This window comes from Euprymna scolopes, chromosome 28 (genome assembly GCF_053919585.1).
Source record: "Euprymna scolopes isolate OS-2025 chromosome 28, ASM5391958v1, whole genome shotgun sequence".
Lineage (NCBI taxonomy): Eukaryota > Metazoa > Mollusca > Cephalopoda > Sepiida > Sepiolidae > Euprymna > Euprymna scolopes.
Genome location: NC_136509.1, coordinates 26,647,352 through 26,660,891, shown reverse-complemented (window position 1 = coordinate 26,660,891; position 13,540 = coordinate 26,647,352). Strand labels below are relative to the sequence as shown.

At 33.9% G+C, this 13,540-nt stretch overlaps 1 protein-coding gene across 4 annotated transcripts in view; it reads right to left on the bottom strand.

Annotated features, from left to right (window-relative positions):
- LOC145249518 (epoxide hydrolase 4-like) overlaps positions 1 to 13,540 on the bottom strand; it is a 142,404-nt gene that overhangs the window by 23,956 nt on the left and 104,908 nt on the right. For 2 of the 4 annotated variants that reach the window (XM_080111135.1, XM_080111134.1), the window contains exon 2: positions 11,086 to 11,236. In XM_080111135.1, the coding sequence (XP_079967261.1) occupies positions 11,086 to 11,226 (141 nt within the window). In that variant the 5' untranslated portion in view covers positions 11,227 to 11,236. Of the gene's footprint in view, positions 1 to 4,150; positions 4,289 to 11,085; positions 11,476 to 13,540 lie in introns of those variants that run through there. The other 2 variants (XM_080111133.1, XM_080111136.1) reach the window with 2 other exon arrangements.

The following is a 13,540-nucleotide window of genomic DNA, read 5'->3' as shown; positions in this document are numbered from 1 at the left end:
AGGCGAGCATGGGTTCAAAAGCAGAAAAAAAAAAAAAAAAAAAATTTAGACAACTTAAAAATACAAACGTGAGAGATACAAAAAGCTCCAACACATTATGTATATATCGGTTAGGCACTGGGTACGTGTGTGACATCATCGAGGGACCCCCCCCCCCAAGCACTAAGGTTCACATCTACAAAGCTTTGTTTGAATGTCAGCTCATCTCGATCTGCTCTAAGCCACAACCTGCGCTCAACTGTCTCCAACTGTAAACTGTCCTCAAGCTTTGCAAACTCAAAACAGTCTGTAAACTGTCCCTAACTGCCATAAACTGTCACAAAATTCACTGCCACTCCTAAAACTGTCCATAAACTAACTTGAAAAATATCGAATTGTGGATCTAATCTTCCCCCTCCCGTCACCTACCACATCTTAATTAACAATCCTATTTCCGAATGCCTTTGTGTACCTTGGCGAACAACTTCCTCTGCATTGTATTTCTATTAAGCTTACTTCCTATATTTTCGTTTTGCTAATAAACTTATTTCCTCTTTTATTATCATTTTTTTTTCTCTCATTTTCTTTACTGCCGACGACTTTTTTAATGGAGGTGTGTGTGTGGGGGGGGAGACATCAATAGGATCGCATTTATGTCGAGCTGAGATACGATTCTGTTCAGCAGTTCATCCTCCCAAGCTTTACTCTTTTGCACTTTGAGACGAGAAATCCCGAAATGCATATGACCAATGGGTGTCCTATTAATTAGAATGCCATTTTTTATATTTAATACGTTCTTTCTTTTCAAAATTTCTTTTACAATTTGAAAAAAATAAAAATGAAAATAACTGATTACTTTATCGTATTCTGAAGATTTAAAAAACTATCAGTAAAAAAAAAAAAAAGTCATGAAGTGGGTCATCCTGATATGCATTTTTAACCTTTGCAATATTTATCTTAGGTTGTTAAAATTCCAACTACATACTGATTAGTGGGTTTATTTGAAATAGGACAGGTGCATATGTATTTTTATTTAAACAAATTTCTTTCATTGGACACTAGTCTAATTCTCAGGGATGTGAGTGCCCAAAAATATCTGAAATCGAGATGGGTAAAGGACCCTCACTTATTTCCAAATCTAGAAGGCCTTAAGTAGTGTGTTGAAAATTCAGTATGTCCTTGCTATACATCTTATGAGATGACTAACCAATTTTTAAGATTTCAGGTTCAAATGAACAGCTACAGCAGGAATCGGAATACACCCTACTAAAGCTTGTTTGTCACAGCTGGTGAATTTCAAGAATGCAATCTGAGGACACCTTAGAAGAACGATATGCAATAAAATTCTGTTTTAAACTTGGTAAAATGCCACAGAAAAGTATGGAATGCTTCAAACTTCTTTTGGACCATCTTGGATGAATGGAGCATCAGTTTTTGAGTAGCATAAAAGATTCAAGGAAGGCAGCAAGTTTATGAGGGATAATGAGAGGTGTGGGAGGAATAAGGAAGTCAGAACACCAGAGTTGATTGGTCAAATAAAGAATTTCATAGATAAGAACCATCATGTGTTTATAGAGACAATAAGTGCACAGTTTTATGTTAGTGTGGAAACTGTACACACAATTATTCACGAAGAACTGAATATGCGGAAGATTTGTGCAAAGGTTGTCTATACCTCCACTCTTGTCACAGACTATTTGACAAAGATGGGCATCAAGACAGTTCCTCACTCTCCCTATAATCCAAATCTTGCTCTTTGTGACTATTGGTTGTTCCCTAAGCTCAAGGGAAACCTTAGAGGCTGTCGTTATGAGACAATTAAGGAGATGGAGGAGGCTATGACAAGAGCCACTGACACGCTCACACAAGAGGACTTCTATGAGGCCTTCCAGAAGATGTTAGAATGTTACAACAAATGCATTGCAGCCGGAGAAGATTAGTTCGAAAGGAACTAGAGTTTCATATGTGTACTATCAATAAAATTGCCCATACGAAAAAAGTCTGGAAACTCATTTGTAGATAAGATTGGTTTCTAATGAAATTCAATATTTTGATTTTCGCTCTAATATCAAAGAAGCACCGAAAACAAATATATATATATAATATTTATAATCTAAATTAGAATTTTTTTTTATATTGAAAAGTTGATAAAATTAATGCATTTAACATACCATCTAGTCAATGAAAATATGTATCGCTTAAGGAGAATGGAAAGTTAATAAAAGAGGAATTCTTTGATTAATTAAATTTGGAGATTCGACAAGAATACAAACATCTCGAATCACAAAAGCTATGACTGCATAGTTGTTGGTTTTATAACATGTTAAGTGTCGTTGCATAATTTTATGCCAAAACCTACACAAGAGTTAAATACGACCTAAGATGGGAGTACTGTATCCACATTAGAGGTGGAGCCCCCAAAAAGCACCCTTACCTGCCTTGACAAAGTACAAAACTGTTTTTGAAATTTAATAGGTGATTACCTTTTCGCCTCTCTACTCCCTCTTTCTCACAGAAGAGACATTTGCGAGTCTGCCTCCACTCCAGCGATACTTTGATGGTAGGTGTTTGACTGAGCTCCAATCTATGGTCGCTTTCACAACAAATACTCACTTAGCTGAAACAGCTGCTAACAACTTTCCTCACTCCCTACCTGTGCCCAAAACTAAACGAAAATTCCATGAGCAGAGTTTCTTTCCTAGAGCTGTTCGTCTATGGAACACAGTACCGTTTGTCTACATTTTGACTGGCTATAACATTGTAGTTTTCATGTCTAATGTGAATAAGTTTCTATTGAGCTGTCCATTTAAATAATCTAGCTCTACCTAAGTTCCGCCGGGACTGATCTTGTCTCACCATCTACCTAACACTTAACCCTTATCCTTGAGTGGCCTCTGGGCCTTGACAATTGGTCACTTTCCAAGTAAAAAAAAAAAAAAAAAAAAAAAAAGACAGACTTTGTACACAGTTGGTTCTATTATCATATTTAGTTTAACGTCTGTTTTACATGCCGGCATGTGTTGGATCTCTTTTAGAAATTGACTTATAAACTAACCTATCTCTGGCCAGGTTTTTATTTATCCCTCTTTCTTACAAGTTCATTCTTCTTATTTTCTCTAGTATTTTCATTGGCCTTGCAGATATATTTGGTAAACAAATCGTCTGTAAGTGAAAGTTTCTAATCTAATCTATAGATAGATAGATTTGGTTTAGTCATTTTGTTTTATGGTATATCAAACCCTATTCGATTTATTAAATGCTGAATTCGGTCATTTTTATGTTTCAATTTCTTTATATCTTCAAATATTTATTCATGGAGTTTGGTTTGGTTGTTTTGTTTTATAGTATATCAACACTTTTCGGTTTATTAAATGCCAAAATTGGTCATTTTAATAGAAGTCTTCATGCTTTAATTTCTTAATATCTTAAAATATTTATTCATAGTTTGGTTTGGTTGTTTTATAGGGAAAGTTTGTTTTTATTTTTGGCTTTGCAGAACATGATTAAGTTTTGCAAAGGGAAAAGAAAAAAAACAATAACATTATTGTTTGTTCAACTTTAGGTCAGGAATTAGGCCCTGGTAGGTACTCTTGTTAAGAGTGGACCTGTGAGTAGTTGTAACTAAAGGGCGATTTCACACTATCCAATTGGAGTCTTAACACTGAACATAGTTTTGTCTCATATGCAGGACAGTTGGGAAGAAGAGAGATTGTGTGGTCAACAGGAGATCAGAGCGTTGATGATGCAAAGATAGAAGCTTGGTTTTAGATGCAAAGTTCTTGGCAAGGAGTTGGCTTTGACCGATGTTGACGAGATTACCTCAGGTCAATTGATGATGGTTAGGATAGAGCACACACCTCTGTTCAGGACCCTGTTTGTTATTTGCCAAAATTGGTGGGAACCAAGCTGCTGCTCAGCTACTTTGGACTTGATGGACTGAACATACAACTCTCTTGCATTTGTTATATCGCATATCCCTCCATATTTACATGAATAAAAAAACAAACAAAAAAAAACAGAAACCAGCAGGAACAGGGATGGTGATAATAATGACGATGCTAAGACAAACCCTGTTCGTCGATACAACATAAATGATTACACTAAACACACATGACAACATCAAAGCCGATTTCTTTATATACACACATCAATGGAATAATTCACAACTCACCTTAAAGAAAACCGCCAGAAGAAGCCGTACATCAAAAGAAAAAATCAAAATACAGAACACAAACATCACAGCAGACACAACTCCGGCAACTTATAAACACAAATAATTATCCCATAAAACACTTTAACAGTACACTGCCTACTAGAACACATTCACAACTTTCTTAGCTTCAAATTGATACAACACACGAACACAAAGCTCAAACAGACGACTTCCTACAGCACATCGAAACACAAAAAAACAAACACAAATAAAAAACGAAAACGAAGACCAGCGCTTAAAGCCACCTTTGTCTACAACTACATCTGCAACACAAGTATAAATACAACAGTTCTTTTCAACAAGCAGACAAACTTGCTCAGCATGTCAAGCTGTTAACTTCATCCCGTCAACAGCCAACAGCCATTAACCCTTTGCCAGCGACAACAGCTATTAAGATTACTATACTCCTGCCGTTGCCGCCACCCTACTCGTGATACTGGACAGCAGCCTTGAAGACTGCCTCTCTTTCACCACTGCTGTCACCAGATCACCACAGCTCGTCAAACAGCGAGGTTTGTCCCACCAGAAGCAGCAGCAGCCACCATCACCATCCCTCCATCAGCGATAGCAGTTATTAAGATTGCTCCTCTTCTGCCAACCCCATTGTACTACTCCTTCTTCGCCGTCGCCATAGCTGCCATCACTGCACTATATTCCAGACACCAGAACACCAAAGCCACATTCCTGTCGCTGCCGTCGCAGCCTAACAATAACACCAGATCATCGTAGAGTTCATATCAACACCCGACCAGCAATCCTACCGACATCCCGCCGCTGCCACCGACGACATATCCTGACACATTCAGCAGTTCATTTCATGATCGTTTTAACCTTAAATAAAAGTTTAAACTCAATCTTTTCGTTTGTCCCTTTCTTACTTCCATACGCTCAGTTTTGTAATATAACATAGTTCAAAGAAAGTTCTAGGAGATTTACATACTGACCGTCAGTGTTGGGCACACGGGTGGGTTTGTGAACAATCTGAGTTAGATCATAAGCAATGGAGAAATTGTAATAGAACCTCTCCTCATCATCCGTCTTGTTTGAATGGCTAGCCATTCCACATTGTGAACATTGAAGTCTCCACAGACGTGAATGTTAATTGAAGGCTGAGCAGACAGGATGTGGTCAATTTTCTCAGATATGCTCTTAAAGATAGTAACTCCGCTGTTGTGGAGGCGATAGAAGGCAAATATAAATGCAGTGACATGAGCAAGTGTAACCTGGAAGCACATATAGGGTTATTTAGGGTCTTCTCTGGAGATGTCCCTACCACATGGAAAGCCATCTCTAATATAGGCGCATATTCCATGCCGATCTTGGGGGTTAGATTTTGATGTTAAGTTAGGATATCCTTTAATTACAAACTCATCTAGAGAAATAGTTGGTCCAATGCCAGTTTTGCTTAGGAATTATAGGTCTGGTTTGGTCTCCTATGATTAGGTTTCAAACTCTGGAATGTTGGAACACAGACCCCTGATGTTGGAGGAGGAGACATGGTAGGGAGGGTCTATGTTAGAAGTTGGAGTTCTGGGTTTAATCGTGTATTCTTTCTGGAGACATTTCATTATGGAGTTTTGGGATTTATGGAACAGATCGACAAACTTGGTTAGAGCAAGGCGAGAGAGAATGTAAATACCAAACAAAAAAGAATTATATCAATAAAATGATGTAGCAACAACTATATATAAAAGTGAACTTTCAAATTGTTGGCTATTGATTTTTATCAATAAATAGCAGGAGGTACCCGGCGTTGCCCAGTCATAAAATATGCTAAAATATATTGTAATTCATGCAGAGCCAGTTTTATATTGAATATTATATTGTACATAATATATAGTACTGATTTCAAAAGTTAAAAAAAAAAAAATGACTTGGGTGCATCTGCATCAGCTAGGATCGAAATCAAAATATTTAGTGCTCCAGCCGTGTTCTCTACTGTTTGAGCTATCGACAGATATATAGATAACATTTAAAATTAAACCACTTCATACTATGAATGAATTTGCGCGTGTGCAAAAGTAATAGAAACATGTCGGTATGTTGAAATGAACATTTTGCATTTCAACTTGCCAACATGTCTGTACGCATTATTTATTCATTCATCCAAACAAAGATTTTACTCATTATAAACTATCCTTGGTGTATGATTACTATTTCCTGTTAATTTCAGTGTTATAGTAACGACTCCAACTCTCATAAAAACGTTACTGTGGAATAGGGGGTCAGACTTATAGGAACATTCTAAATGGGGAGTTGTGTTTAGGTATGTGGCATTTCAATTTCAGTGTTAGTGAGACAAATGACTTAATTTTATACACATAAAATATGAATAATGAATTTTCAAAAGAAATAATAATCTGAATATGTGGAGTTAAAAAGAATTGGTACTTCTTCGTTATTCGAGCGAAATTCAAAATATTGAATTTCAATATTAAGTAAATACTATTGGTTTTAACCAATAGTATTTATTTGTCATGTTGGAATAATAAACATATCCAAAAATTACAAAAAAAAAAAAAAGAAAAAAAAAAGAAACGATAAGATAGAATTATTAATGAAAATAGTCTTTGAAGAAAATTAGCGAAATTGAGATTTGATTTAAAAAAAAAAAAAACAAGACAAAAAAAAACTAGTTAGTTCAAATCGTAACAAGAAAATTGTTTTCATTAATAATTAATTTTCTGCCTCATCGTTTTTCGTAATTTTTGGACATATTCATATGACATGACAATTAAGTAGATACCACTGGTTTTACTTTAAATTCGGGTTTGTTTTACTGTACACATAGATTCGAAAAAGTTGTCACAAAACAAATATATAACAAATATTAACTAAGGTAAGATAAGTTACTTTTCTAACTTACTGGATATGTTTTTAGTGTTTATATTTAATGTAACATGTTTATTCAGCTCGAAAAACATACAGTGTTTACCCATGTATTCGAAAATTTAAAATGGCAGCCGACTGTCTTTGAGGCGGTAAGTTTGGGAAAATTAGTTATAAATTAAAAAAAAAACAGACAAAATACTGTTAGAAACTCGCTCAATATATGTTATCGTGACATAGGCTGACATATTCGGCCGATTTTAACAGTATTTTGACTGGTTTTTTATTTATAACTCCTTTTCCCAAACTTACCGTCTCCGAGAGAGAGAGTCGGCCGCCATTTTGAATTTTATAAATAATAAACTAGACAAAATGCTATTAAAAAAACACCGAATATATGTCAACCTATGTCACGGTAATATATATTGAGCGAATTTCTAACAGTATTTTGTCTAGTTTATTATTTATAATACCTTTTCCCGAACTTACCGTGTTTAAGAGAGAGTCGGACGCCATCTTGAATTTTCTAATACATCGGTAAACACTGTATGTTTTTCGAGCTGAATAAACATGTTACATTGAATAAAAACACGAAAATTATATCCAATTAGGTAGAAAAGTAACTTATCTTGCCTTTGATAACATTTATTTGTTATATATTTGTTTTTTGACAACTTTTTCGAATCTATGTGTACAGTAATACAAACCCTGGATTTACAATTTTTATTATCTCAATAGTCTTATATTCTCTTATATGAATATATTTTTTATTATTGGAAACCTGTTATTAAAAAAATCCGTTTAAACTTTATATCGCTTAATATTTGAATTTAATATCATTTAAAGCTTTTTAAAAATAATTATTTTTTTAGAATTGTTTTTATTTTTTTGTAATTCGAATAATTATATTACCGAAAAAAAATTACCAAGAAAAAGTGCTTTTTTCTCTCTCTCTCTCTCTCTCTCTCTCTCTCTCTCTCTCTCTCTCTCTCTCTCTCTCTGTTTATTTAATGTTAATTAATAAAAATAAAAAAATGCCGTCATTTAAATTATGGCCGCCGTAAAGAAGGCCACGATTTAAGCCTACTCAGATCTTGTGTCAAACAAGACGCTCGCTCACGTCCCACTCCACGGGAGGGGGGTGGGTGCAGGTGCGTTTCGTTTTCAGTCAGCTGGCCTTGAATACCGTTTACGCGCTAAGCAGTAAAACAAAATTATATAAAAAAATATTAAAAAAATAAATAAATAAAAACACCTAAGCTTATAAATCGGCAACTCAGGAAACACGCTATCTTCGATGTAGGTTTAGCGCAAATGCCTTTCTTTAAATTAGGTTAAAAAAAAATAAATAAAAATAAACGTAACAAAGTTTTGATCGCTACTTTTGTTTTAATCTACCGCACAGCGCACAGTTTTGTTGGTTCTTTTCTAGATCAGAGGCTCTGCTGAGAAATACAAATAAAACACGGTACTTGAATTTGGCCTATAAATATCAATAGATTAATCATTAATAAACAACAGTTTTCGAATTGATATAAAAATAATTTGAATTTCCCGCAACCAAACGTAATCATATTTGAATATTAATACGATGTTGAAATCGATCACAAATCCCTATTTCGAATTCGTGGCCGTGGGCCGCCATCAATAGATTTTTTTTTCTGTGCATGTAACGTTACAAGAACAAGCAAACAAAAATAAATAGGAAAGAAATAAGAATCCGACTCCCCCCCCTTTTTTTTTCTTCTTAAGTGTAAATGAAATGCATTTATTCATGGTTCCTCTGTAACAACGCATCACTATTTTGCAAAAAGTCCTTTCGCACACACATGTGCTTTGAAAAAGTCTGCCACCTCGACTGGCCGTCAGCCAGCGCTTTCTCGCCTTTAATTTTACATGTCCATCTATCCCAGCGCACAACTTCTTTCTTTTCTTCAAACCACATAGTGTATTTTTCTCTCCTTTTCTTTTAACGCAAGCTCATGCCCACTTGCTAATTTGCATACGTACTTTAACGACTACTGCTGCTGCTAATATTTTCGCTAGTAAGCTATCCCCCTTGGCTGCTACTGATTCTCTCACGCACGCCCATATGTGCTCTGTTAAACACACACACACACACACACACAAAATAGTCCAAATCATTTTCAGGGAAAAATTTATAATTAAATTTTATTAAACTTTGTGGTGCTTCAGATAGAATCAACAGATCGATTTTTAATATATCATTTTAAGCAAAAACAATATTACGTACTGTTGTGGGGAACTACCCTCCAAATGGACTAATCCATCGTCCATACAACTTTACGCATGACGGTCCCAGTTGGGATCTAATTGCAGAGCGACTCTCGTATACGCGGCGAATTACCTACAATGTTCGTTTGCAACCGGTCCTTTTTTTTTTCATGTAATACATGTTTAAACTGTTCTCCGTTGTTTTGTTCTTCTTTATGGCTACTTGCGAGCCATAACACGTACTTAATTGTCATGTCGAAAATAGTAATATATCCAAAAATTACGAAAATTCATCGAGTAAAACAACTGCTATTGTGTTTTTACTATAAAAGTGCATCGCTATAAACAACAAATATTGCAAGCCATGAAAAAGTAATCTAAAATATTCGTTCAGAGTTATATCCCTTGTGTGTGTACTTTCCACTGTCTACTTTATAATGCCCCCCCAATGCAATTTTACCCAGTTTTCCGGTAAAAAATTACTATTAACTTTAAATAATTTCCTACTCGACGATTTTCGTAATATTTGGATATATTACCATTTTCGGCATAATTAAGTACGTAATATTGTTTTTGCTTAAAAGGACATTAAAAAATCGATCACTGGACTATCTTAACAAGCACCAATTTGTTGAAATGATTTTTAAAGGAAAATTAAATATCAAGTAAAAATGGAATTTTTATTTTCAAGTTTTCTATGTTATATACATATATGTATGTGTATATCTTCAACTTCAATGGCAACAGATACATGTCCTTTAACTTTGGATCATAGAAAGGAATAGACACACAGAGCATTTAAATTCTTATGGAGTCAGTACTGACAGAGAATCCAGAGTCAGTTTATGAATTGAAAGTTATGTTTTTAGGGGGTTTTTTATCAACTTTTTTGAAGATCTATTTTTATATACTGACACGTCACTTATTGAGGCAAAAAGGCAACTCGAGAAGAGTTACTGAGTTGTTCAATTTGATAATGGAATAATTCTATGAAAGGAGAGAAAATGAATTAATTTACAGGACTACATGACATATTTGTTAACATTGAACGTGAAAAAGACAATGTTGTAGTCTGTAGAGAAAAATTCTTGTAGTCACATGTTCCACAGATAAGTTCTTGAAGAGAAACTCTGTTCATGGAAGTTCTGTTTGATTTTAGATCCACAGAAGGAGAAAAGGGAGTTTTTGCTGATAAGATCTTACGAGAGAAAGGCCAAAGCTTGAGGCTAAAATTGTTTTAACCGAAGCCTAATTCTTTATATGCTTAGTATTGTCTGCCTGTTTTATATTTTTTAAAGTCGTAAACAACTTCGCCCATTTCCGGGATTAACTCAGAATTCTCAATCAAAACTCAGAACGGACTCCCTAAGAACTGAAATACTAATTTCTCACAAATATCAAAATGTGTTCAATTCATTCATCATTTTAATCCTCTCATAATATTCTTCATCATCGACTGACAATCCATCCATCTCATACATTTACGAGTACTTAAGCAAAATACGGACCGTGCTGAAATAATTGGTAACATGAAGAGAAGAGGAAGACTTTTTATTTTATTTTTTAATTCTGTATTTTCACCTAACATTATAATAAACAGAAGATAGACTCCAAAAATTGAATTTAACTTGAAAATCTATCTAAAAATTAGCACTATCTATATTCTACATAAGTACTCATTTACCTTCAGCCTCGAATGACTTTTTGGTCTGAATAAATGGTATTTCATTAGTTTTCCATATCGGTGGGGAGAATAGGTGAGAAAAAACTAAAAAAAAACAATAAGCATTTAGGAAAATGAAATCCTTAAAAGAAATTTTGACACTTACTTCCAACTGTAAAAATCCATGTGTCCCCAGAGAGGGGTCCATCCATCCTTTAGGGGGAGGCTTTTCGTTTCGATTCTTAGTCTTCTGTCCCATTCCAAGCAAATTTTTAGGATTCAAGAACATTCCAACCAAAATTTTCATTATGACAACACTTGTATAAAAAAATATTAAAGGCAGAAGTAAAACAGCCCGGCTTGCTTTGTAGAGGAGGGACATTTTTTTTTAAATAATAAAAAATAATAAATGCAATAGGGTGGTGAAAATACCTGTTTTTACTTAGCTTAAATTGTTTGTTTCCTAAGTGGAAATAAATACAAAAATATCTAAATCACAAATGATAACATTCTGAAAATGAAATAAAATAATAATAAAAAAAACTGGCTTGAAACACTCTACCTTGATCGTAAAAACTTTAAAATTTTGTGTAATTGAGATCGAAGTCCAAAGTCGTTTCTGGTCAGTTAGAGTAATCTCCCTTAGATTTTAAAATTATCAGTATGAATTTTGTGATCAATTTTTATTTGCATGTGTACGTGTGTGTGCGCACGCGCGTTTTTCGTATCTATATGGCTTACACATTTCTTCTTAAATTTATTATTAATCAATTATTTACCAAAGTTAAGATGCAGTAGCACAAAAAAGAATGAATTACAGGAGGATATAATTCGACTTTTTAAGCCAGAAAAATTACTTTCTTTTCGACAGTTTAAGCGCTTCTGAATTCCTTTCACATATCGAAGTTCAAAAAGAAATTCATGATTTTCCAGAACAGCTAACAAAACAACGTAAGAGGAGAGGGTTGAAAAAATAAAAACATGAATAAATGTTACCAAGGGCAAGCTAAGTTACTCTTCTACCTTTCTTTTTTGTGTGTATTTTAACTTATTTTAAAGTGTTTTTTTTCTTTAAAAAATAACGGTAATGTAACGTTGTAACGCCTGTCGAGTTAAAACGAAACACAAAATGGGGTTTGCATTAATGCATTACTGTACACACAGATTCGAAAAAGTTGTAAAAAAAAAACAAATATATAACAAATAAATGTTATCAAAGGCAAGATGTTACTTTTCTATCAAACTGGATATATTTTTCGTGTTTTTATTCAATGAAACATCTTTATTCAGCTCGAAAACCATACAGTGTTTACCGATGTATTGGAAAATTCAAGATGGCGTCTGACTCCTTCTTTAACACGGTAAGTTAGGGAAAAGGTGTTATAAATAAAACAACTGGACAAAATACTGTTAAAAACTCGCTTAATATATGTTACCGTGACATAGGTTGACATATATTCGGCGGGGTTTTAATAGTATTTTGTCTAGTTTTTTTTATTTATAACACCTTTTCCCAAACTTATCGTGTTAAAGAGAGTCAGACGCCATCTTGAATTTTCCAATACATCGGTAAACACTGTATGGTTTTCGAGCTGAATAAACATGTTACATTGAATAAAAACACGAAAATATATCCAGTTAGGTAGAAAATTAACTTCTTGCCTTTGATAACATTTATTTGTTATATATTTGTTTTTTGACAACTTTTTCGAATCTGTGTACAGTAATACAAACACCAAAATGGTAGTCTCAATCGAGCCTTGATATTGACTCAAAAATCGAAAATTAAACGACATACTGATAGAAACACTCATGTCGTCAGTGCAACTGCAATGTTCTACCAATATTTTGTTTGATTTTCGATTTTTGAGCAAATATCGAGGTTCGACTATGACTTTAATGAGACCATCATTTTGTTTTTCGTTCTAACTCGACAAATTTTAAGTACTCTCCCGTCACCGATTTTTTTTTTTTTTTAAATAAGTTAAAACACAGCAAACTAATTTCAGGTAGGTAGAAGAGTAACTTATCTTGCTTTTGGTAACATTTATTTGTCCCCTTCCCCTTTTTTTATTCTGTAAAAAAAAAAAATCACCAGAAATTCATTTTTTTTTTTAAATACACTATTAACTTTTTTTTATTATTATTATTTCAATAAATAATCAAGTAAATTTGTAAACAAATCCTCCCCCAATAATGAGATGTTTCATCTTTTAGGGGATTACACGTGAAAATTAATAAAAATAAATAAAACGTGGAGGAAATGAAAAAAAAAAATTTTAGAATTCGAGTGTGAGATCAGTTTCGTATATAAATTTAACATAAATTGATCCCCCATTTCTGGGCCATTCTAGCTATTTAGTGAAGTTAGTCAAATTATTCATTGCTATGGAAAATACGTCGTGTACGTTTTTTGTTTTTCATTTTTATGAGAGGTTACCTTTTTAGTCATGTGGTTATCACTACCTCTAAGTATGAATAACAAGTCCTACAATAACACATAATCGCCTTAAAAAGTAGACCCCACCTTCACCCACATAAAAACTGCACAGGATTTATTTCATGGGAAATTGATTAACTGCCCTAAAAAGCCGCTAGAACGACCCGAAAATGGGGATACT